This window comes from Muntiacus reevesi, chromosome 2 (assembly GCF_963930625.1).
Source record: "Muntiacus reevesi chromosome 2, mMunRee1.1, whole genome shotgun sequence".
In the NCBI taxonomy this organism is placed as follows: Eukaryota; Metazoa; Chordata; class Mammalia; order Artiodactyla; family Cervidae; genus Muntiacus; species Muntiacus reevesi.
Genome location: NC_089250.1, coordinates 65,146,817 through 65,174,268, shown reverse-complemented (window position 1 = coordinate 65,174,268; position 27,452 = coordinate 65,146,817). Strand labels below are relative to the sequence as shown.

Below are 27,452 nucleotides of genomic sequence, written 5' to 3'. Positions count from 1 at the left end.
AATTTTGAAAAAACAGGAAACAAGAAAAGTCATCTTAATTTCTGTGTTAATCAATGTAATTAATTGGCAATAAAAATGAAGATAATCCAAAGAAGATTCCTAAAGGATAAGCAGTCAACATTCTCCAGAAGACATGTTAAAAGCAAGATTTTCATTTATTCTGTTGCAAAGATGAACATTTCTAAGTGAAATCGCTCAGTCGTGTCCGACTCTTTGCGACCCCATGGACTGTAACCTACCAGGTTCCTCCGTCCATGGGATTTTCTAGGCAAGACCACTGGAGTGGGTTGCCATTTCCTTCTCCAGGAGATCTTCCCAACCCAGAGACTGAACTCGTGTCTCCTGCATTGTAGGCGGACACTTTACCGTCTGAGCCACCAGGGAAGTCGAACATTTCTAACTCTCTGTTAATTATCAAATACCACAGAATGAAAGACTGAGTTATGTTTCAATTTTAAAATAGATTCTTGTAATTTATGCTCCTGGACCAAGAATTTCTTTTTCAACAGTTCAATAACCATAATCGGTCAATGATACCGACTCTACAATCCAGAGGAATTTCTAGATGTACTCGTGGATATCCATCTTAAATAAAAATACATGTTAATCTACATAATCAGCGAAAATTTACACATGTCTGAAATCTGGATATGCAAAATCATGGTTCCCGCAAAAATTCTTCTCTCTTATACCTACTAAATGCAGCATTCTCTATTACTCTACATGGCATCATATATTAAACCATAAAAACCTCATGCACTATATCTGAGTTACAGTTGCTTAGGGGAACATACTGAATTTCCTGGCTTCTCTGCACATAACTTTTCAATCATGGAGTTACATCAATATCATTTTTGGTCCCAGTTTTCCTTTGTAAGAAATAAATAGTAACACAATCAGTTCAAAACATAAAGTTTTCTTCAACATCAAAGTGCCCGAAAAACTCAAGCAAGCCCTATGTCAAACTTCACATACTGAATTACTAGTTCTTATTCCTTGCTCTGAGAAACCATTTCTGTTTCTTCTGAAATGCACACAGCATGCATAAATTCTGACACAGCAGGCGTAAGGTCTGACATTTTAAAATGTAGTACAGGAGAATAACTCAGGTAAAAACACGATTTTTAAGGCATGTTATAGTTTAAACTGATGACTTAAAGTGCTCATAAAATTAAACATGGATACACTGAACTGTATTAACCTTCTGGTAATAACCTAGTTTAGACGGACAACTGATGAGAATATTGAAACCTGGAGCTATCTTTAACTGTTCTAATGATTATTCAAAAGCAGAATGTAAGCATCAATAGTTTCAATATGCCACTGTTGCTACAAAGGTATGATTACAGCAAAAAGTGTTTTTTTTTTTTAAGTAAACCTTGTTCTAGGATATTGCTGCAAATTAAAACTATCACGTTAACAACACCATGAAAGTTGAAGATTCAGAAGTAAAACAGAACTTCTACAGAGAAAATCGGACCAAGTGAACGTTTATAAATTTGATATAATTTATGTTAAAAAAAAAAAAAAAAAGCCCCAAATCCATGTTGTAAAATGTCTACTAGGCCATTCAAGACCTGATACATTGTGCACTATTACAAATATGAGAGCTAAGAAGATAGAGTCAAGGTTTTCACCATCTATGATGCCCATTAATTCTCATCACCCTCAAACTGAGCAATGGGAATTTGTTTAGGATAAAACTTCATCCCTCCACATTCAACGTCCTGAATAGTCAACATTAGCACCATGCGTGCAAAGGCAATATAACAAGCCTTAGACAGAATTCCCTGGTGGTCCAGTGGTCAGGATTCTGAGCGCTCACTGCCTAGGGCCTGGTTCTACCCCCGGTCAGAGAACTAAGATCCCACAAGCCACAGCCGAAACAAACAAAAACAAAACCCCCCACAAAACCCTAGAATGCTTGAAAATACACAGTCACAATACACACACACACACACACACACCCATCTACTCCAGCCCTTGTTCAGGTGTCTTTCCAATATGTCAGTACAGATTCTTTCACTCCCTACAGAGGCCCATTCCAAATTGGTTGAAACAGTTATTGAGCAAGGTTTAAGTAACTGGCTGTCCAAAATTTTTCACTTGTTTGGCTGGTTTTGACATCTAGGGAAACTAACTTTTTTTTTAAAAGGTCTATTTACCTGCATTCAGGATAAAGTACAAAACACTACTGAAAAATGTTCACCTAAGAGCATTTTCCCTGGAGAAGGACATGGCAAACCACTCCAGTATTCCTGCCTGGGAAATCCCATGGATAGAGGAGCCTGGCAGGCTACAGTCCATGGGGTTGCAAAAGAGTGAGACAGGACTTTGCAACTAAATAACAACAAAACATCAAACTGTTTCAAAAATAAAGGGAGGCGGTCTACCTAGAACAGAGTCCAAAGAGATAAATTAAGAAGTATTCCTAGGAAATGGAAAGAAAATAAAACAGCAGGAATAGAAACAGTATCCAAGCAGGAGAAGGAAAAAGTTTAAAGTCTCAAATATTTGGAGACAAAAAGATGATGATCTGTGAGTGTCTTCAAGAAATGACCACAGACAGCAATGCCCACTTTTAAAGACTCAGGGCGGGCTAGGACCTAAAGGGCTAGTCAATTTGAACACTAGGGCACAAAATCCTTTTCCATTTTAGTGTGGAGGCATTTTCGATTCATGAAGGAAGCTTGGGTATTAGGAAACTGTATCCTAAAAAGAAAAAAGAAAACTGTATCCTGAGGCTTGGAAGACCACCCTCTAGTTCTATATTGTCCAATATGGTAGCCACTAGCCACATGCGGCTATGAATATTTGCTTTGTACCTAACAAAACTTAGGAACTGAATTTTCCATTGTATTTATTTGAAACTTCCTTAATCACACATTTTGAGTGCTCATGATCAAGAGGCTACCTTATTGGACAGCAAATGTAAAACATTTCTTTCATCACAGAAAGCTCATGTCCCAACTGGATAAACCTTAAGAAAGCATTCAATCTCTTCATATCTTTATCTTTTCATCTATAAAACAGGGATAATAATACTGATCTACTTACAAGATAAAGTTCCATTATACGAGATTAAGGTTTAAGGAGCTTCATAAACAAAAGAACTCTAAGTTGTTACTCTCAATAACTCAAATATGGTGAGGTGGGGAATCAAGATGGTGTCACAAAAGAAGTGACATTCGAGATGGATTTTAACATGCCTCTGAGATCCTACTAGAAAGGATCCTACAGAGGCAATTCAAATTTTCTCCCCACATCTCTGATGATGGAAATAATATCTGAGTGGCACAGTGGGGTACACGAATGAGGTTCTGGGAGCCCCAGGCTCTATTCTCCAACTACCTAGAAGGATGAAGGGGACCACCCCACCCCCCCATCTCAGTACAGCACATAGTATTTGTGGGGGGTGAGGGTCTCTGCCAGAGGACTAGAACTGGGTCTCCCAAAAGAATCCCAGATTTTGGTGTCTGCCAATCTGATGTTATCCGAGGCTCACAGGTTCTCTCATCTGCAAAACAGGGTGACATCCTGAGCTCACAGAGCAGAGGACACATGTAGTTACTGTGCATGCTAGGAAAGGTCTACCACACACAGGCTGTCCAAAACAGCACTGAGCTTCATTTCCTCGGCTTTTTGCTCTGAAACTCACCAGGGCATGCATGAGACAGCTATGTAGTTGCCCATCTTTCCCCACCCGAAAGCAACTGTGGCAAAGACCATGTCGCACATGGAGTCACCAGTATCTATCCAATGCCTACACTGTGCCTGACACCAAGCTAGATGTTGATGTGGATTAGGCTGATTACTCTTCACCACACGCCCTCTGAGCCTTCTTTTTTCTCACCTGACAAGTTCCTACTTCACAGAACTCTGAGAACTTAAACAAAAGACATGTGTGTAAAGAAATCAGTACTGCACTTGGCACAGAACAGATGCACCATAAGTATCACTTATCATCTTCATTTTACAGATCAGGAAACTGAGGAACAGAGACTTTAACCTTCCGGGGCTCAGTAAATGATAAAAATCGGGCTTAGATTCCAGGCAGTTGGCCTCTGGGGCCAACAGGCTTTCAAGCACCCAACCCAATGCCTGGCACATGACAGGCTGAGCTCAATCAATGGCGGCCAGATCGTGAGCAGGACCTAGAACCAAGGAGAGCCGCATGAGAAGAGGAGCCTGAGAGGCGAGGTCTAGGTGGAGTGGCCTCTCAACTTCTCTGTAATGGCAGTGACTATATCCACTCCCCAGGACAGTGCTGAGCATTGAGTGCAAGGATGTACGAAAGGTCCCAGCACACTGACTGGCACAGAATAAAGTCTCTGTAAGGGCCAACTATCTTCATTTCCGTTTGACAGATGAGAAAAACAGGCTTAGAAGAAACTTGCCCGATATCACTCAGCTAGTAAAAGTGGCTGAGCCAGTGCTCGATCTGGGCAATCTTACTTCAAATCCCTAGCCAGCGCCTGGCACACAACAGGCCAGGCCCTGTACCCTCCACCTGGCGCTCAACGGGGCCGAGAGAATAATAGTCAAAAGTGTCAGAAGAAGCCGGAGGGGGAAAACGGCTGGATGAACTGAGTCCTGAGCCCCGGTCGGTGGAACTTCAACAAGCACCTTAAACCTTCCGAGGCCTCGGTTTCCTTCTCCGAGAAATGAGGATAACACTGTCTTCAACCTCAGCAACCGCAATCGATCAGAGGCCCGGGCCTGGAAAGCCAAGGCTCAGCTAAGAAGCTAGAGGGGCCGCGGGAGTGGGTGCGGACGAGGGCTACCCGGGGGAGGTCCGGAGGGGGACGGAGGGGATGTTTACCTTTGCGGAGCTCGCGGTGCCACACCGAGACGATGGGTCCCGCGTGCTTGCGATGGTGGATGAGCCACAGGGAGAGGGTCTGCACGCTCTGCTGAGAGTTGCTCAGCTCCGAGAGCTTCTTCTCCAGCGCCGACTCGGAGAAGGAGGACATGGTGGCGGCGGTGAGGCCCGGCAGGGAGCGGCCTAGGCCGCCCAGTGCGGCGGGAAGAGTGACGGCACGAGGCCCGGGCCTCACTCCACCCGCCTGCGGGACTCTTTACGGACTGACAGACGGCCCGGGGGCCCGGCGGGGGAGGGGATGGGTCTCCGCAGTAACAGGCACCCGCACCGCCGCCACAAGATGGCCACCGACCTCTCACCCCGCCGCGAGAGCAGGGTCAAAGGGCAAGCGCAGAAGTGGTGGGGCACCGGGGTGGGGGGAGTCAGAGTGTACAAAACACCCCTGTGTTGGAGGCCTCTTTGAATCTCGCCCCTGCGTACTCCGAGAGCGGCAGACCGGGAAAAGAGCGCACTTCGACGGCCTCCGGAAGGCGCTTTGACCGCTCGCGCCCGCACGCCGGCGCAGTGAGTCTCATCGGAACACTTTCTCCCGCTCCCGCAGAACCTTTCTGGCGCTGGGCGGTGCGCGAATTACACGTCACTTCCGGCGCGGCGGAGGAGGTGGGAGAGTGAGGGAAAGGCTGGAAGACGAGGTAAGGGAAGAGTGGCGCGAGCAGGAGGGAGCCCAGCAACCGCGAGCCCTTAGAGGGGAATCCCAGGGAGACAATGAGACTGAGAGATCGTAACCTGGGAATGGAACGGGGCCTTTCTCCTTCACCTGGCAGGCCACAGCCACACTCTTCCTCCTGCTTTCTGACCTCCCACCACAAAAAGCTTTTTGTTGGTTCTGCCAAGCCACCCACGTGCACTTTTTCTGCCTCCACACCTTGGCTTTTGCTCTTCTTTCTCCAGAGGTGACGCCCCCGTCCCCACGTGGTGGGCTCCCACTCCACCTCCAGAACCACCCTTAGTGGCCAGTTCCGATGTTGAGTTTGTGACAGCACCGCTGTAAAACACACCTTTGTGCTCTTGGTTGTTGTGCGTGCCTGCGTGCGTTCTCACTAGTGTTTGACTCTTATGCAACCCCTTGGACTGCCGCGTGCCAGGCTCCTCTATCCATGGGATTTTACAAGCAAGAATACTGGAGTAGGTTTGCCGGGATCTTCCTGCTCTTCGGAGAATTACAGACTGCCCTCTGGGGTGGGGGTGGGGATGGGAGTCCATTTGACTGTTGCTCAAATTTAAGTACCATATGTTAATTTTGTGGGTGGATAAGGAAGTCCGTGGGTTCGTTAACCTCCTTTAAGAAACACTGTTTGACACTCTGTTTTCAGAAACAGAAATACTCTGTACCCTTTTCCTATTTCAAAAAAGTTATAGATTGCAGTTGTCAAATCAGCAGAGAAATTTGTCCTTTTAACTGCTATGGGGTGTTGGTAGGGAGTTAGGTTATTGTAGACATAACAGAATTTTTAAATGTCCCGATCATAGTGGAACCGACCAGTTGAAGCAAATTCCACTTCGGAGACGCTGTTCTATTATAGTCGATGCCTGTTTTTGCTCTTACTGCCCTGTTTTTTGCTTAGCTGTTTTTACTTCTCCTCCAGACTGGAATCGTGATCATCAGAGCCAACATAATGAGCTGCTGCTGTGAGCTAGATGCAGTGTTTTCACACAGTGACTTATTTAATCGTCACAACAAAGCTATGAGATGGTATTATGTATTCCCATTTGGCAAATGAAGAAACTGAGGCTGAGAAAGCTTAGGTGACCTACCTAAGATCACATATCTAAGATTACAGGGAAGGGCTCTACCTATCTTTTTTACCCTAACACCTTATTCATAGCTGATTGAGTGAATCAATATCAAAGAGGTGAAAAGCCTAAAATCACAGTCAAATAGTCAAAATTATAACCTAGGGCCTTTGAGTCAGTTGCTCAGTCATGTCTGACTCTTTCCGATCCCATAGACTATACAGTCCATGGAATTCTCCAGGCCAGAATACTGGAGTGGCCTTCTCCAGGGGATCTTCCCAACCCAGGGGTCGAACCCAGGTCTCCCTCATTGCAGGCGGATTCTTTATCAGCTGAGCCACCAGGAAATCCCAAGAATTCTGGAGTGGGTAGCCTGTCCCTTCTCCAGCAGATCTTCCCAACCCAGGAATCGAACCAGGATCTCCTGCATTGCGGGCGGATTCTTTACCAGCTGAGCTACCAGGGAAGCCCCAAATCTAGGCCATCTTTCTGTATTAAGTAACAGTGTCATATAGTGAGCACTTTTACACCAAGTTACTGTGTATTAAGCATCTTACATACATTATTTAATTGTTAACAACAGTCCTATGGGATATGGGTATCACTATTTGATATATGAGAAAACATTAAACATGGATGAATAATCTGTTCAGTGTCACTTGGACACAAGAAACAACAGAACTGGGAATCAAACTAAGGTTATCTTGTCACAGATTCTTCACTCTCAAGCCAGGGGTTCATTTATTCTTTCAGTCAGTAATTTTTGAAAGCATATGTCTGAAACACTATTCAGAATAGTGCAAACAGACTGAATCTTTGTCCTTGGAAGCTTATCTTCTACACAGGAAGATAAACATAGGCGTGTGTAAAATGAGCCCAAAAGTTGTAAGTACCTTGAATAAAAATAAAGGAGGGTAAGAGGGATGAGAGGGGTTTCCCTGGTAACTCAGTGGTAAAGAATCTGCCTGCCAAGGCAAGAGACTCGGGTTGGATCCTTCGGTCCAGAAGATGCCCTGGAGAAGCAAATGGCAACCCACTCCTGTATTCTTGCCTGGGAAATCCTGTGGACAGAGGAGCATGGTGGGCTATAGTCCATGGGGTCACAAAAGAGTGGGACACGACTTAGCAACTAAACAACAACAAAAGTATAGCACCTTATCCTATACAGAGTGTCCCATTTGTCTTCCACACCTGTACACCATGGCACAGAGGTCACCCATGCCTGTGACAAAGCAGAAAGAGATGGGGAGGAGGGGAAGAGGTTGCCAGGGAAATGGGTTCACTCAAATACTGATTGCAGTTCTGTTCCAACACCTCCCCAGGGACTGCTTTCCACAACCCAGTAGGGCTCCACTGAACTTGGAAAAGATTAGAGTCAAGAACTGGCTTATTCAGTCACTCTCTGCCACAGTTGAACTCTGGGTTGTCTTCTCTGCTCACCCAGAGAATCAGCTTGTTCTGAGTGCCTCATCCCAGTATCACTTTCTGGGCCAGAATGCCTCTTTCTGTAAGTTATATAAACATCAGACTTCGCAGTGCCACTTTAAATAATCAGGGTTGCATTTTATAGGAATAGAATCTAGGACACCTAAACTTCTAAATCTCTAAACAGTTTCTTCTGTAATTGACATATTGTCACACAGGTGTGATTTCATGGCCATCCCATAAAGGTGTTATATATGAGTACCTTTTATAGTCATGCCAAAGTAGCAATTTGTTATACTCTCTTCCTTACAGAAAGCTGGTTTATGTATTTCTGAACCCATAACCCATTCTTTGAAGATCTCCAGTTGTGGTAAATCTTCATCTGTGCAGTATCCCATTGGGAGAATATACTACTCTATCCATTCTATATAGATGTGCAGTAGTTTTTAATGTGGAGGCAATTGTGGATAGTGTATTCCAGAACACATCTATTGTATGCATTTCTGTTGGGTGTATTTATCAAAGAATATAATTACTAGATCATAGAGTGTATGTATGTTTATCTTTAGAATAACAGATACTGCCTAAGTATTTTCCAAAGGAGTAGTGCCAGTTATACTCTTATCAGAACTGAACGAGAGTTCTAGTTGCTTCATATCCTTGCCAACACCTAGTATTTTCTCCCCCCCCCTTTATTTCAGTTTAGCCCTTCTAGTTGTTGTGTAATGGTGTTTTGTTGTGGTTTTATATTGCATTTTCCATACTAATGATGTTAATATCTTTTCATATGTTTATTGGCCATCTAGATATCCTCTATTGTGGTATGCTTGTTCAAGTCCTTTTCCGTGTTTCTGCTGCATTGTCGTTTCCTTAATGATTTACAGAAAATCTTTATTATAACTATGAATGTATTGTCAGACATATCTTTCCTCACTTTATGGGTTGTCTTCACCCTCTTAATGGTATCTTTTGATGAACAAAAGTTCTTAATTTTAACATAGTCCAATTTATCAATTTTTTTCCTATGGTTAGCTCTTTCCTGTGTCCTGTTGAAGAAATCTTTGGCTACTCCAACATTACAAAGATTTTCTTTGTTTTCTTTAGAGAGATTTATTATTTGGCATTTTACATTTAAATCTAGTATGAGATGTAATCAAGACCTATTCTTTGCCAGTTTACTTCAGTGTCACCTTTGTCACATATGTGAGCCTACATGTGGAGTCTCTGTTAAGGGGGTTAAGTCTATGTGTGGGGGTTATTTCTGGACTCTTCTATTCTGTTAGTTTGTTTCTCTTTCTTTTTGCCAATAATACACTGCCTTTAATTATCGTATCTTTACAGTAAATATTGAAATCAGGTAGTGTAATTTTCCAATTTAATTCCTCTTCTTCAAGATTATCTTAGCTATTATAGGTGGTTTGTATTCCCATATCAATTTTAGAATAATCTTGTAACTTTCTACAAAAATGCTACTGTGTTTTGATTGGGATTATGTTGACTCTGTACCAGTGTTTCTCAGCCAGAGTGATTTTTACCCTCCACAGGACATTTGGCACTATCTGGAGATGTTTTGGTTGGTTCTCTTAGGGGAGTGCTCCTGGAATGTTGGGGATGGGACCAGGGATGCTGCTCAGCATCTGACAATGCACAGACCAGTCCTCTACCAATAAATTATCCAGCTCAAAAATGTCAATAGAACCACTGTAGAGAAATTCAGAATTATCGTAATCAGTGTTTCTTTGTGCTTCTGTCTACCATCTTATTAAGTATTTGTCTTCTGTTTGACTCACTGGTTTTGCTTCCTTTTTTTCTAGTTTTTCACCTTCCTTTGGATTAATAAAAAATATTTATTATCCCTTTTCATGCTATTCATGGGGTTCTCAAGGCAAGAATGCTGAAGTGGTTTGCCATTCCCTTCTCCAGTGGACCACATTTTGTCAGAACTCTCCACCATGACCCATCTGTCTTGGATAGCCCTGCATGGCATGGTTCATAGTTTCATTGAGTTATACAAGGCTGTGATCCCTGTGATCATTTTGGTTAGTTTTCTGTGATTGTGATTTTCATTCTATCTACCCTCTGATGGATAAAGCTTGTGCAAGCTTCTGATGTGAGGGACTAGCTATAGGGGAAACTAGGTCTTGCTCTGGTGGGCAGGGCCTTGCTCAGTAAATTTTTAATCCAATTTTCTGCTAATGGGTGAGGCTGTGCTCCCTCCCTGTAGAACCAGACGTGGACCAAGGTTCCATGGATCAAGGCTATGATCTTTCCAGTGGTTATGTATGTTTGTGAGAGTTGGTTATGTATGTTTGTGAGAGTTGGACCATAAAGAAGGCTGAGCCCCTAGAATTGGTGCTTTCAAACTGTGGTGCTAGAGAAGACTCTTGAGAGTCCCTTGGACATCAAGGAGGTCAAACCAGTCAATCCTAAAGGAAATCAACCCTAAATATTCATCAGGAGGACTGATGCTGAAGCTCCAATACTTTGGCCAGCTGATGCGAAGAGCTGACTCATTGGAAAAGACTCTGATGCTAGGAAAGATTGAGGGCAGGAGGGGAAGGGGGCGACAGAGGATGAGATGGTTGGATGGCATCATTGACTCAATGGATATGAGTTTGAGCAAACTCTAGGAGATGGTGATGGACAGGGAAGCCTGGCATGCTGCAGTCCATGGGGTCGCAAAGACTTGGACGCAACTGAATGACTGAACAACAATGAATTTATTATCCCATTTTTACTGCTCTCTGAACTTGTTAGGAACACATTCTTTTACAGTTCTTCTGGAATTTACCCTACAGATTTCAACATGTTAGCTAATACAGATATCTTTTTTTAACCACTTCCTGGTACTACTAGTCTCTTAATATCCTTATCTCCTTTTACACTAATCCATGCACCTTTTGTGCGTTATTGTCTTGCATTTTACCTTCAATTTTGAAAGATATTTTTGTAGAGTGTAAAATTCAAGGTTAGCAGTTACTTTCTTTCATCACTTTAGAGATGTCATTCTGTTGTTTTGTGGGTCTCATCATTTCTTTAGAGAAGTTTTCTATTCTAGCGCTGTATTAGTTTTAAGATTTTTCTCTTTATTTCTGGCTTTTTGGCTGTATTTGGCTGTGTTTCTCTTTGTATTATCAGCTTGGAGTTTGCTGAGCTTCTTGAATCTGTGGGTTAATCTCTTTCATTTTGTTAGCCATTTCTCAGCCATTTGCCCCCCAGCAGCAGCCTCCTCTCAGAAGTCATGTATTTTGAGATTCCTGAAGACTGTGGTTTTGCATATAGGACCTGAATCCTATATGACCACATTAAAAGCATCATCGTTTCTTTTTCATCAATGACAGCCCTCGGCCTGGGCTTCATCACAAGCTTGAGCCATGTCCAGAATCAGCAAATAGACCAAAGGAAAACAAACAAACCAGCTCTTGATTGTTGACTCACCGTGACTTTCATCCTTCACTGGAGTATTAGTCCATCTGGTCTTTGTTGCTTCTACAACTATTTTATGCTCTAAGAAATGGTTTTTAAAATTTCGCTGGGTTTCTTTAGTTGTCCCCAGGTATATTGGCCTGCTATCCTCTACTAGAGCTACTTGAAAGGAGAATCTGTACAGATGTTTTTGAGTGCTTTGTCATACGCCAGATGCTCTTGCGGCTTCTAGGTGTATGGTTGCCTAGTCTAAAGTAGGTAAGACAGGCACAAACAAAATAATTCAGCATGCTGAATACTGTAATAGCAGTGTATACGGTGCTAGGAGAAAGGTGAGTATGACAGCACCACCTGTTTAGGGAATTGCAAGTTTTATCGCTTCACATGGTGCAGTTTCCATTTCAAGGGGCGAAGCAGTGAGAAATGAAGCTGATGAGATGGGCATGGGCCTGATGGTGCAGAGCCCTGTACATCGTGGGACAAAGGCATTTACACTTTGGGCAGGCTGCAAAGAGCAGGTGACGAATTTTAAGCATGGAAAAGAGTGATCCGGGTTTTTGTTTTAGAAAATTACTTACATGTCAGGGTGAAATGTGGGTTCAAGAAGGACATATACATAAGGCAAGGATTGCCAAAGAAAAAACATTATGATCAGTCCAATATTAAATAGATGATTATAAGCATCAATAGGTTTGAAAGATATTGAAGGGGTAGAACTGATGAAACTTAAGGGAAGAGTGGAATTAAGAGAGAGGTGAGGGGCTTCCTCAGTGACTCTGTGGTAAAGAATCCACCTGCCAAAGCAGGAGACACAGGTTCGGTCCCTGATCCAGAAGAACCCCACATGCCACAGAGCAACTAAGCCTGCGTGCCACAACTACTGAGCTCACCCACCATAACTACTGAAGCCTGCGAATTCTCGAACCTGTGAGCCGCAACCACCGAAGCCTGTGCGCCTAGAGTCTGTACTCTACAAGAGAAGCCACTGCAGTGAGAAGCCCAGCCACCACAATGAGGAGTAGCCCCTGCTCGCCGCAACTGTAGAAAAGCTTGGGCAGCAACGAAGACCCAGCACAGCCAAAAATAATTTTTTTTTTTTTTTTTAAAGGGAGGTGAAAGAATGCAGAGAGTCTAAGGTGTCTAGCCCAGGTGAGGACCATAACTCATGAAGGGAATAACAGCAGAAAGAGCAGATGAATTCAGTTTGGGACAGGCTGTGGTGAACTCACTTCGCTAGCTCTGTTACAGCTTTCGTCATGTAATCTGAGAACGTAGTTCCTGGGACCCCCAGGTTATCTTCCTGAAACTCCTGAGATGAATAAGACAGATGCAGAACCCCAGGCCATTGCCTTCCGTCCAGCTTTAACCAGACACTGACTTTATCAATTTTACATGCTGGGCTTCCACTTAAACTGTTCTATTTGAAGAAATTTTTCCATGCTAAAAGAAAAAAAAGTTACTAAGCAGTGTTTCCTTCTTCATTCATCTTCCCATTTTAAGTCTGTTTCGAGTCACTTATTTGAATGGAGTCCTTTGGTAGGACGTGCAGTGCTACCCTCTCTGAATCCTTGTCTGTGGCTCTGTGACCCTGATGGCTGCATCTCTTTACTATAAGTAGGGTTAGGGGGGCCACAATCCTTTATTTCTAGTCAGATGCTATTCCAGTGTCTTCTATTGCAAATGAGAAGTCCAAAGCCGGTCTTTTTGTAAGTTATTTGTTGTTTCTTCCTGAAGGCGTATGTGATTTCCCCCCTTTTATGTTTTAGTGTACAGGAATTTTACCAGAATGTGACTAGATGTGTATCCTTCAGTCTTTTCAATCTCCAGGTAAATCCTTTTGCAGCTCAGGGAAGTGTTTCAGTTGTTTATTTGTTTTAGCGCCTCCATCTGTTCTTTTTCTCCTTCTAGAATTCCCAGCTATTTTTCTGTGGGTTCTCCCAGATCTGTCCTCCAAGCCTCACATTTTGAATCTCTTTGTATATCTGCTCAGTTTTTAAGATAGCTCTACTTGATCTTCCCAGCCACTAATAGGACTGCAATGATTAACTGTCTTTTAAAAATTTTTTTTAGTAAGTTGAGCTTTCTTGGTATGGAAAGACATGTTTTTAAAATTCTAAGAAATATCTTTTTGTCTTGTAATTGAATTTCCTTATTATTGTTTTCTCAGATTTTTATCTATCTCCTTTTGTTGTTTGGGTCATGCTAAGCCCTGTCTGACTCTTTGCGACCCCGTGGACTGTAGCCCACCAGGCTCCTCTGTCCATGGGACTTCCTAGCCAAAAATACTGGAGTGGGTTGCCATTTTTCTTCTTCAGTGGGTCTTCCAAACCCAGAGATTGAACCTGTGTTTTCTGTGTTAGCAAGCGGTTTGCTTACTGCTGAGCCACCGGGGAAACCTTCTATCTCCTTTAGTTCTGTTTCTCCGAGGTTCACCACCTCAGGGGTGCTCTGCCTGCCTTTCCTACTCCTGACCTCTGTGTCTCAGTAAGTGGTTACTTCTTTCATCCTGTTGTTACAGTTCTAGTACCTCCGGATCATCGGTGTGTGAGCTGGTGCTGATGGAGTGTTGGTAGTCCTCGGCTTAGCTTCCTTAGCTTCTGGCATCCACACCTGGCATTTTGCTAGCCTGAATTAGGGAGGATTTGAGCTTCTTCCCTTCCCTGACTTCTTGGAGGTCACAGAGACCAGGAACCTCATATACCAGCAGTGCCTTTCCTCTCTTGGAACTCTGGGGACCAAACTTAAGAGAGCCTAATCATTGCTGCAGAGCCCCCTGCTGACCCCAGGGGAGAAATCCAGGACCAGCCGTCTCTGGGCTGAGCAGGTTTTGCCCACACCCACCAGGCACCACTTGCCTGCCAGCTGTATTGAGACAGGGAGAAGCAACACACACTTTTATTTAAAAAAAAAAAAAAAATTTATTTGTTTGGCTGCCTTGGGTCTTAGTTATGGCATGCAGGATCTTTATTTGCAGCATGTGGAATCTAACTCCCTGACCAGGAATCGATCCCAGGTCCCCTGCATTAGGAGTGTGGAGTCTTAGCCACTGGACCACCAGGGAAGTGCCAGCAGACACTTTCTTGTCATCATCTGTTCAGAAGCCGCCAGCAAATAGAGAGAGACACCACCAGGCTTGGTGATCTCTAAGCCTCCATGCCTGCCTTTTACAGCCACGCATATTTATGGTCTCCAGCTTCAGCTCAGTCCTCAGTACCCTGGGACCACACTTTTATGTCTTCCCAGCATGCTTTGCTTTCCCCAGAGGTAATATTGTAGACTTTTATTTCTCTCCTCAAGCCCTCTGTTTCCCCTCCTTCTTGTTCACTGTCAGCCCATGACTTTGCATTTCCCCTCATAGAGAAAAAGAGCTTCTCTTGTGTAAAGTTGCTCAGCTCCTTTGATTACCTGTAAACCTGTCTCCTTTCCTGCCTGCCTGCCGTCCACCTCTCCATCCTGCCCCAACCTCTCTTCTCCCATGGTCTCTGTGCTCATGTGTGCTCCTGGTTTTCCCATTTCTCTGGCCACTTCCTTTCATTTTGTTTTGTTTCAGTCTCACCCAGTTCTGAGTCTTCTCCTGTATTACTGGCTGCCAGGGGGCCTTTTTCAGTGAATAAAGTTGATCCAATCACCCTCTGCTTAGAACCTGTCCATGATAAGAACAGGTGTAACTAGTCCATGCTGGTAAAAGTCAGAGTAATGGTTACCTCTGGGTAAGTAACCAATGGGTAGGGGAAGTAACCAATGGGTAGGGGAAGTGGGAATTGATTGCAAAAGGGAATGAGGGAGCCTTTCAGTGTGCTGGAAATAATTCTGTATCTTATTTTGGGTAGTGTTTCATGGGCCTCTGCGTATATTGAAATTCACTGAGGTTTCTGTTCACTCCTCCCTTGAGTCTTGCCTCAAGCGTTTTCCTCCTGTGAAACCCAGGCTGTCTGTCTGAGTGTTAAGACATGTAGGTCTTCCAGGCTCATGTAGGACGGTAAGCACAGGTCTGTCCTAGCTCTTCATAGACCATGTTATCACTGTGTATCTGCTGCCCTCACTGGACTGGGAGCTCCCGAAGACCAGGAACCGGCTCTTTTCCCTTCCGTTGCTCCCCCAGCACCTCGTGCAGTGACTGGCACGTAGGCCCCCGCTGAATGTCTGCTGATGAGTGCGAGTTCACTTTGTATGTGCTCTGAGCTTGGCCTTCTGTACTGAAAAGTCTCCTTCCCTCCAGCCTGCAGGATGTTTCCTCAGTGAGAGGAAGGCTGTTGCACAATGGCGGTGTTTGATACCCCAGAGGAGGCCTTCGGTGTCTTGCGTCCGGTCTGCGTTCAGCTCACCAAGACGCAGACGGTGGAGAACGTGGAGCGTCTGCAGGCCCAGTTACAAGCCGTGAGTGACTCTGCCCTTCAGGAACTTCAGCAGTACATCCTCTTCCCTTTGCGATTTACCTTGAAGACGCCAGGCCCCAAAAGAGAGCGCTTGATCCAGAGCGTGGTGGAATGCATCACCTTTGTCCTCTCTTCAACATGCATCAGGGAACAAGACCTCCTCCAGGAACTCTTCTCGGAGCTCTCTGCCTGCCTGTATTCGCCCGGCTCCCAGAAACCCGCGGCTGTGTCCGAGGAGCTGAAACTGGCTGTGATCCAGGGCCTCAGCACATTGATGCACTCGGCTTATGGGGACATCCTTCTGACTTTTTATGAGCCCTCCATTCTGCCTCGCTTAGGATTTGCTGTATCTTTGCTGTTGGGCCTCGCAGAACAGGAGAAATCCAAGGAAATTAAAATGGCTGCCTTAACATGTTTGCGGGTTCTGCTCTTTCAGTGTGACTGTCAGGACCATCCCCGCGCCTTGGATGAGCTTCAGCAGAAGCAGCTGGGGGATCTGTTTGCTTCCTTTTTACCTGGACTCTCCACGACCCTGACCAGAGTCATCACAGGAGACTTCAAACAGGGGCACAGCATCGTCGTGTCTTCCCTCAAGGTCTTTTATGAGACAGTGAGTTTCATTATGGCTGATGACCAGCTCGGAAGGGTCTCAGAGGTCCCGGTGAAGCCTGCCGTGGAGCGCAGAGTAGCGGAGCTGATGGTTCACAGGGAAGCAAACTGGGTAAAAAATACTGGTGACAAGTTGACCATCCTTATTAAAAAGATAACGGAGTGCATTTCAGTCCACCCACACTGGAAGGTCAGGCTGGAGCTGATAGACTTTGTCGAGGCCCTCCTCTTGAAGTGCAGTCGGTCACTGATCGAGTCGGCTGGTCCCCTTCTGAAGGCCCTGGTGAGTCTGGTCAACGATGAGAGTCCTGACGTCCAAGCCCAGTGCAATAAAGCCCTGAGGCGTTTTGCAGACGAGAAGGTGGTGGTGGGCAGCAGAGCCTTCGCTGACGTCCTGTCAGAAAACCTGCACTCCCTGGCCACATCCCTTCCCCGCCTGATGCGCTCCCAGGACGACCAGGGCCGGTTCTCTACTCTCTCCCTGTTACTCGGGTACCTGAAACTCTTGGGCCCCAAGGTGGACTTCGTCCTCAACTCTGTGGCCCACCTCCAGCGCCTTTCCAAAGCGCTCATCCAAGTTCTGGAGTTAGACGTGGCCGACGTCAAAATTGTTGAAGAGCGGCGCTGGAACTCCGAACATCTGGGCGCTTCTCCAGAGACTCCAGCCGCGCGGCCCTGGGCTCAAATGCAGAGGAGATATTTCCGCTTCTTCACCGACGAGAGGGTTTTTCTGCTCTTGAGGCAGGTTTGTCAGCTGCTTGGTTTCTATGGGAACCTCTACCTGCTCGTGGATCACTTTATGGAACTGTACCACGAGTCCGTGGTGTACCGGAAGCAGGCCGCCATGATCCTGAATGAACTGGTCGTGGGAGCTGCTGGGCTGGGGGTGGAGAATCTCCATGAAAAACACACTCCAGCCGACCCGGAGGAGCTGAGGGAGATCGTGACCTCCATACTTGAAGTATACACGAGCCAAGAAAACTGGTATTTGGTCACTTGCGTGGAAACTGAAGACGTGGGAGAGGAGCTGACGATGAAGCGGGCGGGCCTTCAGGCCCTGGCTTCTGGCGCACACACCTGCCAGCCTTCCTCTCCTCCCACGTTCTCAAAGCTGAGCCCCACCGTCTGCTCCATGAACAGCAGCATCTGGCAGGTATGCATCCAACTGGAAGGGGTCGGCCACTTCGCACACGCGCTGGGGAGGGACTTCCGTTTGCTCCTGATGTCAGCGCTCTACCCAGTGCTGGAGAAGGCTGGGGACCAAACCCTGCTCGTCAGTCAGGCGGCCATCGGCACCATGAGGGACATCTGCCAGGCTTGCGGCTACGACTCGCTGCAGCACCTGATCAATGAGAATTCCGACTATTTGGTGAATGGGATCTCTTTAAACCTGCGTCATCTCACACTGCACCCCCACACCCCGAAGGTCCTGGAAGTCATGCTGCAGAACTCGGATGCGAGCCTGCTTCCTTTGGTGGCAGACGTGGTTCAAGATGTCTTGGCCACCCTGGACCAAATTTATGATAAGAGAGCTGCGACTTTTGTCAGCGTCCTGCACGCTCTGATGGCAGCGTTAGGTAAGTTGAGAGCCCTTTTTAATGCGGATGGGAGGAAAGGACTAGTATCCTTGTTTGCTGCATCTTGTTTTTGTTTGTTTGTTTGTTTATTTGTGGTTATGCTATGGAGGACATTATTTCGTTATTTGTATAGTTGGTTATCTGATCCCACGTGTTACGCTAGGGTTCCATTGCTTATGTTCTTATGCTTGTAATAGTCTCTTCTATCCCAACAGGCTCAGTGCTCCTGCTCTATCCCAGGGATATGAACCCTGCCCACTAAATGTAAACGTTATTTTATTTTACAGAGAAGGAGAGCTAAAGTTCAGTGAACTCCTATTTAGCCGAGGTCACACAATTAATAAGGAGGAAAGTCAAGATTTATGATGATTTTGTTCTCTTCAATATACCAGACTGCTTCTGACAGTATTTAGAGTTAGCAGTATCTTTGCTAATGTAGAACAGAACTAGCATGAATTATTCAGTCCACAGATAATCCAGAACAGTACTGTCCAATAGAGCTTTCTATGATGGTAGGAATGTTCTATACCTGTTCTGTCCAGTACAGTAACTACATGCAGCAAGTGCAAAGGAGGGACCGAATTATTTTTATTTAAATAGCCACACATAGCTAGCGACTGCCACGTCAGAGCAGGCCTAGAAACTTTCCTTTAACCTTTCAATTGTATGAGTTAGTTTGGATTTCTCTCCATCCCTTTGAACTTGTTGGGTATCTGTTGGAGGTATTAACCACCATTAAAATGGCAGAGTTTTTGGACTCTAAGAAAAAGAATCCCTCCACTGGATAGTCCATCTTTGCATGAAAAAAAAACCAAAAAACCAAAAAACGAGCTATTATACATGAGCTCCTTTTATCCAAAGAACATACATCCAGTGTTTATTTCAGTACTGCTAGTAGCCACCAAAGTAGGTGGAAAGGTCGCTGACCTCATTTTGTCAGCTGACAAAGCCAAGACCACATAAGAAAAGTTTCTCAAGGAAGATGACTGAACAGGGGCAGTCCTCTGCCCTGTAGCTGATACCGCTTCCAGTGTTCATTCATGAACATGCAATGTAAATGTTCTTTAATTCTTTCATTAAATAAAGGGTGGCTGTTAGATGTCAGACACTGTGCTAAATAATCAGGGTACATCAGTGAACAAGACGGATAAACTCTAGGAGCTTTTCTGCTACTGTGAGAGGGTAACAGGAACAATAGCAGAGTGGTCAGGGAGGGCTTCTCAGAAGAAGGGACATTATAACCATGACCCAGAGTTTGAGAAAGGCTCATCTTGGAGCTATCATGTCCTTTTCAGGGTTTTTAAGAATATTCGGCCAAGCAAATAGCAGGTGCAAAGGCCTGGAGGGAAGAAAGGGCTTGGGGTCTTTGGAGAATGGGAGAGAGGTCACTGTGGAGAGAGTGACACCAGATGATATTGAAAGGGTGGGTAAATGTGAATCCCACAGGCCTTGTAGACCAAAGGAAGGAGTAGGGGCTGTATTTTGCAACCATGAAGAAGCCTGCATCCTGGGCTAGTCACTGGGAAAGCAGCGATGACCAAGGAGAACCTGGTCCCTGCCCTCGTGGAAGTGCAGCTAACACTGGCTGATTATTTATAGATTTTAGATTATGATCGGCTTCCATGGCCCAAATATTCCAGGGCCCAGACTCCTGCCCTTAGTGCTTTGGCGAACTCTACTATGTCTTAATTTGAGTTTTAAAAAAATGTATTTAAAAAATAAATAAATAAAGATAAAAAACATATTAAGAAAAGGCCTATTAAAAATATCCTCGGGGACGTCCCTGACAGTCTAGCAGTTAAGACTCCATGCATCCAACGCTGGGGTCACAGGTATGATCTCTGGTTGAAGAACTAAGATCTCAGATGCTGTGCAGCATACACACACTCATGATAGTTGTGCCTGCTCAACTGTGTCAGACTCTTTGTGACCCTTTGGACTGTAGCCCGCCATGCTCCTCTGTCCATGGGATTATTCAGGCAAGAATATTAGAGTGGGTCACCATTTCCTCCTCTAGGGGATCTTTTGGACCCAGGGATCGAACCTCCTTCTTCCTGTGTCTCCTGCATTGCTGATGGATTCTTTATCTGCTGAGCCATTGAGAAAAGCCAAAGTATGTTAGTCACTCAGTCATGTCTGAATCTTTTCAACCTCATGGACTATAACCTGCCAGGCTCCTCTGTCTATGGAATTTTATATATATGCATCAGGGTCTTTTCCAATGAGTCAACTCTTCGCATGAGGTGGCCAAAGTACTGGAGTTTCAGCTTCAGCATCAGTCCTTTCGGTGAACACCCAGGACTAATTTCCTTTAAGATGGACTGGTTGGGTCTCCTTGCAGTCCAAGGGACTCTCAAGAGTCTTCTCCAACACCACAGTTCAAAAGCATCAATTTTTTGGTGCTCAGCTTTCTTCACAGTCCAACTCTCACATCCATACATGACCACTGGAAAAACCATAGCCTTGACCAGACGGACCTTTGTTGGCAAAATAATGTCTCTGCTTTTTAACATGCCATCTAGGATGGACAGGGATGCTTGGTGTGCTGTGATTCATGGGGTCGCAAAGAGTCGGACACGACGGAGTGACTAAACTGAACTGAACTGATATATATATATATTCTCTCAGGAGATATCTCATTTTGGGCCTTGAAAATGGAATTGCCTTGGATTGCCAGTGTCTTTGATCATTTCTAAAGGAGGAATCCTGTATAGCACCCTTTCCTTAAATTGTAGGAAGGAAAATGAGGATGGCAAAAGCTTGACTTGAAAACATCCTAGGAAAAGCTGCGAAAGTGGGGATAGCTATTCCAGAAGTTTCAAAATAACCCAGACAACACTTGCATTTTGAATGGTAAGCAGTCCTGTGGGGAACGGATCAGCCCTGGATGAAGCAAAGTAGCACTGTCTGCTGGCCTTTCTTCTTGTCATCGAATTGTCTAACGATGGTCACATTCTCTTAAGATGGGAGTGGAAGTGTGGTCTCAGGGAACTTGCGAAAGATTTTAAAAGAACCCAGTATGCCTTTCAGGAAACCGAGTTACTATAAGCACAGCGTTTCACACTCATTGACTAAAAAGCCCTAAGGTTCCATAGTGAAGGCAAGAACTGTCAGTTAAATTACTGCTTAGCACCAGCTACTGGTTGACTGATTATTTGTAACAGCAACAACAACAAAAAAATGAATCTCTTTGAAAAATGAGAAAGCATCCGTGCCACACACCTTGGCCCCCGAAGGACACACCACATCCACACACGGGGCTGCTACATTGTTTTGATGGCCGCATAGTGTTCTGTTAAGCGGCTGCACCATGATTTAAGCAGTTCTTTCTTGGTGGGCATTTTGTTTGCTCTGATCTTTTTGCTCCCCTCAAAAAATGCTTCAGTGAGTATCTTTGTAGATCATTTTGGACATGTCTAAGTGTATCTGTAGTGTAAAGTCCTAAGGCAATTGCTGGCTTAGAGAGTGTTACATTTAAGTCTTTGATAGAGAGATACAGTTTCAAATTGCTCTGTAAAGAGGTTACACCAATTTAAACTCCCATCAGCAGTATAAGAGAACTGCCAATTTTGCCACCCCCTCACCCACCCTGTATATTACCTTAGCTTTTTGATCTTTGCTAATCCAGTAGGAGAAAAATTGCACCTTATTATAGCTTAATTTGCATTAAGAGTGAGGTTGAGCTTCTTTTCGTATGTTTAAAACCCATTTGTGAACAAAGACTTTTTAACGTCTGGCAGTAGCCTTAAATCTAGAAAATAATCTTCGCAGCGTGTCTGCTTTCAGCAGTGTAAATGCTGGGTACTGGCTTTAACCCATTGGGAATGCAGTCCTTCAGACTACAGTAAGGACAGGTTTACATCAGGGCATCAAAGCATTGGCATAATCGATCCCTTCATGTAGGAACCTTCAAATACTGGACCAGGAGTTCTCATGTCCAGCATCTGCTCTCTGCCACTCCCAGTTACCTGGCCCTGGCATAGCCCATCTGCTATTGCTGTGACTCTTTGCAGATGCTCCTTGATGGAAAGGAGATTGTTGCTGTTGCTGTTTTAGTTGCTAAGTTGTGTCTGACTGTTTGTGACCGCATGGACCGCAACCCAGTAGGCTCCTCTGCCCATGGGATGTCCCAGGCAAGAATACTGGAGCGGGTTGTCATTTCCGTCTCCAGGGAATCTTCCTGACCCAGGGATTGAACCCACGTCTCCTCCTTTGGCAGGTGGATTCTTTCCTGCTCAGCCACCAGGGAAGCAGAAAGGAGATTAGCAGGTGCCAAAGGTCATCAGAGACTTTGCCCTGCTGTCTGCAAAAGGAGGACAAAAATTCAGGCTACCGGGCTTTCTTATTGTTTTATTCTTTAAGTATGAAGTGCCATTTTTGAAATGAAGCCCTGGGGGGCCCCAATATATAAAAAGAGTTTAAACTAGAGCAGTGCTGGCCACAGAAGGGATAGAAACCCTGTTCCCACGCTTTAACCTGCTGTCTCTGGGTGCCCTTCCTCTTGTGACCCTGAGACATTTCCCCAGAGCCGTAGGGCTCCTCAAGGCACAGTTTGAAAACCCCTGATTCGGTACCATTTGAAGCTTATTCCGTGGTGACACATCAAAAGTATTGGAGGATCACTGACGAAGGAAAAGCTTTGGAGAGAAAATGCCAGCCTTCTGAAGCATTTTGTATCAAATACCTGTGTGAGACTTGTTAGTTCTCAAGGCTCTGCTGAACCTCTCTTCTGCTGATGAGCGATGTAGTCTGCACTCAGAATTTTGTCTCTTGTAGCTGTCCTTCAGTCTAGCATATATACTCATTCAGCATGTATTTTGAGCGTCCACTCCATGCTGGGCAGATTGGCTTTCCAGGGGTGATCACTGGACCACAGTGTCTTATGGGAGATTCAGACACTAAACAGTACATGCAAGGTAAATACAGTAACTGCAAATGGTGATGAGTTGAAATGAAAGAACATGTCTAAGATAGCATGTAAGAGACCGAAGTTGGGATGGTACAGGAGTCAAGGGATGGCTTTACTGGGCAAGGTGTATTTGTATTGAGACATGAAAAGTGAGTTGGAATTAACCAGATGTGACACAGGGGGTGAAAGTATTCCAGACAACTTACAGAAGTTCCCAGGCAGGAGGGCACCTGACAGATTGGAGGAACCGGAAGATGGTCAGTGAATAGGCAGCCAGGAGTGGATAGAAGAGCAGGTTGCAGAGACAGGTAGAGACTGGATCCTGTGGGGGGCACATGGGCCATAGCAAAGAGCTTATTCTAGTTAGAAGGTACTAATGCCTATTGTCAATGACCAAGGTGATCATTATAACACTTTATTTACAGCTCAGTGGTTCCCAGATGCTGGTCATCTCGGGCAACTCCAGGAGCAAAGTATAGGGGAAGAGGGAAGTCCTTTGAGCCAGAGACCATCAAGTCTCGAGAAAGGCCTTGAGAACCCCACAACAGCCGAAGACATCGAACAGTTCGTGCTGAACTACCTCAAGGAAAAGGATGTGGCAGCTGGGAACGTCTCAGATCTTGATAATGAAGACGGTAACTATCATTTATTTTAGCTTCAAGTGTTTTGTTTGTTTTTTTTCCTTTCTTTTTGAAGCAGGTTATTATAAAAACAATGAAACATTATAGAAAGTTTGGAAATAAGAAGCGTCATTCATAAGCCCACCATGCTAATGTAGGCATTCTCACTTTGTGTGTTGTCTTTTTCCATCATTTTCTGTTGCAAGCCTGTTTTTATTTGATCGCAGCCACAGTTGAAATGTATGATACCCTTTTTGCATTTAGTTATATAAGAAGGAGATCTTCACGTTGCTATGGAGTTTTCATAATTAATGTTTTAATAGCTGCTACTAAGCATCCATTCCCCTGTGGGAAGTTTAGGTTGCTTCTAGCTTTCCACTCTGATAAACAGTGCTGCAGTGTATGATTCTGTGCATGTGACCTTTTCCTTCCTTTTGCATATTTCTTTATAAATCCCAGAAGTGGGATTTCTAGGTCAAGGATACGAACATTATTTTACGCCTGCCGAATTGCCTTCCAAAAAGGTTGTGTCAATTTATGCCTTCCCTTCAGCAGTACAGGATTAATACTGGTTTAACCACAGCCTTGCCAACAACGGCTGTCATCAGTTTTATTTCTCGCTGGTTCTGGTTATTTCAGTTTGCATGTCTTTGATCACTAGAGAGGTCGAACATCTTTCTGCACGCATCTTTCCTAACAGTTTTTTCTTTCTTTATGCCCATTATCTTTTCATATACTTTGTCCATTTATTTTATTTATTGGTAGGAGGAGATTCCAGTATTTTTCTTACCAACAGATATGATAAAGGAGAAGGGAGTTTAGGCTAGTTGAAACTCTGGCCTGTTGTTTTATTCACAAGCTCAATCTGGAGCTTCAGGTCATGGAAGGATTAATAAATTATTAGAATCTCCTCTGCAAACGTAAAATGCCAAGTCATAATGAGCTTGGTGGTCTCAGAACTATCCTAAATCGAACTGAGTCCCAAATTAGTTTGTTAGGTTGGAGTTGAGCAGATTTCTCTCTTTTTTTTTGGCAGTCTCTACTCTGAGGCTCTGGTGAACCGAAGCCAATATTTTTTTCAGGATAACAGGAAATAGTAGTTCAGTGCAGCTAACTACAACAAATTCCTTCTAAATAGCAGGGAAGCATCACAACCAAGTAAAAATCTATGCAGAGCTGAGTTGTTTTTCTCTCCAGAAACAGACTTTTCTGATCAGAAATCTATCCGGCTTTTTCGTCTCCGTTTTGTTTCTGGAGCCAACCCAATCCTTGTAAACTGCACCCCTTGCACCATGAAAGAGAGGCATCTTGATCCCTGGTAATCCAGATTGGCCATTCCTGTTTGAAATTCTAGCATTGTCCCTGAATCCATTCTTTCATGATTAGGAACTTCTGGTTCTAGTTGATGTTCGCCAGAAGCAGAGTGAATGAATCAAATCTTTCTTACAATAGCAAGAACCCACAGCTCTCAAATAGCATTCCACAGCAGGTGAGTTTCAAACAAGCAGTCCTCCTCCTGAAGCAGAGTACAGCCTTGTCCTTATCATTGTCACTCATCAAGTACACACCACACACTTGGCATTATAAGGAATGTTTAGATTGACAGTGGTTTGACATGGGTTTTTTGTTTTAGCCATAAGTGCCCCTTGGGTATCTGAGGCCCCTTTTGCCAGGAAATCCAAGCATCCTATAAACACATTTTCCTTTATCTTTTCAGCATTGTTAGAGACAGATGTGAACTCTTAAGATTCTGTTTTTCCAGCAGAGGAAACTGAAATGGAAGAAAGTTAGGGGAGCAATACTCAGCTCCATGGAAATGAGCACGGCTGATATTGAGGATTGTGGGGGGCGGGGGGGCGGGGAGGATAGAGGCTATAAGCAGAGGGAGGAAGAATTTCAGGGGAGGAATTTTGGTCTGGGTTTCATGCTACTCAAGTGTTTTTTGTTTTAATTTACAAACTTACACTTATTTCATGCACTGTATCACTCCAGGCAGTGAAAATAAATAAATAACTGGTGACATTCATCTCATTTAATTCTCTCAACAAGCCAATGAGATATACATGCTTTATCCCTATTTTTTTCAGATGAGGTAACATGGGGTGAGAGGAGTTGCTAGTAGGATGTGGAGGCAAGACTAGTCCTCTGACCAAACCCCATCATTGTATATTGCACCAAGCTGCCCTGGTGTTATCTCTCATACCAGGATGTACAAGGCTTGATCTTGGCCCTCAAAAGAGCTTCCAGACATGTACCCCATTAGTCAAAAGGAGAGGAAAGAGAAAAAGGGCCAGAGGCCCACCGGGGAACTGCCCAGCCTCAGGGCTCCCAATTAGAACCTTGCCGTCTTATGTTTTTATTTTAAATATTTATGAATGGCAACTTAGAAAAGGCTAACAGTATAGGGAAAAAATAAAAGTCATTATCTCGTGACCCCATCTCTGTTAATATTTTGTACTTCTTCCTGTCTTTATATAATAGCACTCACACTGTATATGCAATTTTGTATCCTGCTTTTCTCTGTTTAACACAATGTTATTTCATAGCCCTTGATAAACACAAATTTTCAGGCCTTCATAACATGCCATTCATTCTATGGATCATACCATGGTTTATATAACCACCCCCCTACAGTGGACATGGATGGTTTCCCCCCAGTTTTTAGCTGTTAGAGGTAATGCTTTGGTGAATATCTTGACCCAGAGCTTGACCCACCCTTTTTACATGGTTTCCTTGGGATCAGTTCCTTGACATTTTCCCTCTAAAGTCTTACTCCAGATCTGAGGTTGGGAGGTTAAGTTGAGCTGCGGCATCTCTCAGAAAACACTGCCCCCAGTTATGCTTTTTTTCCAGAGGAGCAGTCAGACCCTCCCGTAGTGGAGGGGGATGACACCGGTCCCCATGTGGAGCCACCACTGCCAGTGCAGATCCAAATAGCCACGGACGTGATGGAGCGCTGCATCCACTTGATGTCAGATAAAAGCCTGAAAATCCGCTTGAAGGTCAGTGTGCAGCTCTACCCCTGCGTTCCCAGAGCAGCGGGATGAGGTTTGGTCTGCGGGCAGTGACTGCAGGGTGAGCAGGAGCCGCCCTTATCTCCAGTGCATGTGCGGTGGCCAAGAGAAGGCCTCAGGAGGAATTTATCTGCGGGATGCCATCTTAGTCTTTCTGTATCGACCCAGATGCCAAAAGGGAGCCGAGTCCCCTTGATGGAATTAAAAAGCACAAAGTTTCAGAGTCATCGCGTCTCCAAGGGAAAAAAAAAAAGTCACATGCTTTGGGAAGGATATCATTTTCTGTGCTGACTTAATGCGGGACACAGGTTTTAATACTTTAAAGTGGTCATTCTTCCAAGCCTGACTGTAGCCCTTATCTCTTTTTCCGCTTCCATTCTCATCCTAGGCCAAGCATCAACACTTTTCTTAATCTTACATCCTCGCTTGCTGGCAGTTTCTGAAGCAGCCTCCCCATCAGCAAGGACTTAAACTATACAGTAGTGATTCCGATAACAGGCCGAGGGGGTGGGGATGGGGTGAGCATGGGGGTCACAGCTTTCAGATCACCTGGGGGCAGATCTGACACCCACAGGAAAGCACAGCCTGACCCACTCCTCCATACCCCCAAGCAGGAGTGAGAAACACAGCCGCCTGAGGCAGTGTTTCTGATAGCGATCAGAGCACTTCGCCCTGACCAGGGACAGTGGGCTGGGAAACTCTGGCCCACAGATTACTTCAAACTTCATCATCTGGGTTTTGTGGGACTTGTTTAGTCTTCCCAGAGATACTTTTTAGTATTTTCTGTTCCATTCAAGAGTTACTTTTCAGGTGCCTTTTGTTAGCGGTGTCTGGTTGATACATTAACAAAGTGTCTTCCCTCTTCTGGACACTTTGTAGC

General features: G+C 44.7%; 2 protein-coding genes across 2 annotated transcripts in view; one reads left to right on the top strand and one right to left on the bottom strand.

The window, feature by feature from the left end:
• The window catches only part of RPRD1B (regulation of nuclear pre-mRNA domain containing 1B), a 56,057-nt gene extending 50,727 nt beyond the window's left edge, over positions 1-5,330 (bottom strand). The window contains exon 1 of the mRNA XM_065921983.1: positions 4,823-5,330. Coding sequence (XP_065778055.1) covers positions 4,823-4,973 — 151 coding nt within the window. The 5' untranslated portion in view covers positions 4,974-5,330. The remainder of the gene's footprint in view (positions 1-4,822) is intronic.
• Positions 5,331-5,412: 82 nt separating this feature from the next.
• The window catches only part of TTI1 (TELO2 interacting protein 1), a 41,036-nt gene continuing 18,996 nt past the window's right edge, over positions 5,413-27,452 (top strand). The window contains exons 1-4 of the mRNA XM_065921982.1: positions 5,413-5,514; positions 15,687-18,029; positions 23,364-23,573; positions 26,412-26,560. Coding sequence (XP_065778054.1) covers positions 15,728-18,029; positions 23,364-23,573; positions 26,412-26,560 — 2,661 coding nt within the window. The 5' untranslated portion in view covers positions 5,413-5,514; positions 15,687-15,727. The remainder of the gene's footprint in view (positions 5,515-15,686; positions 18,030-23,363; positions 23,574-26,411; positions 26,561-27,452) is intronic.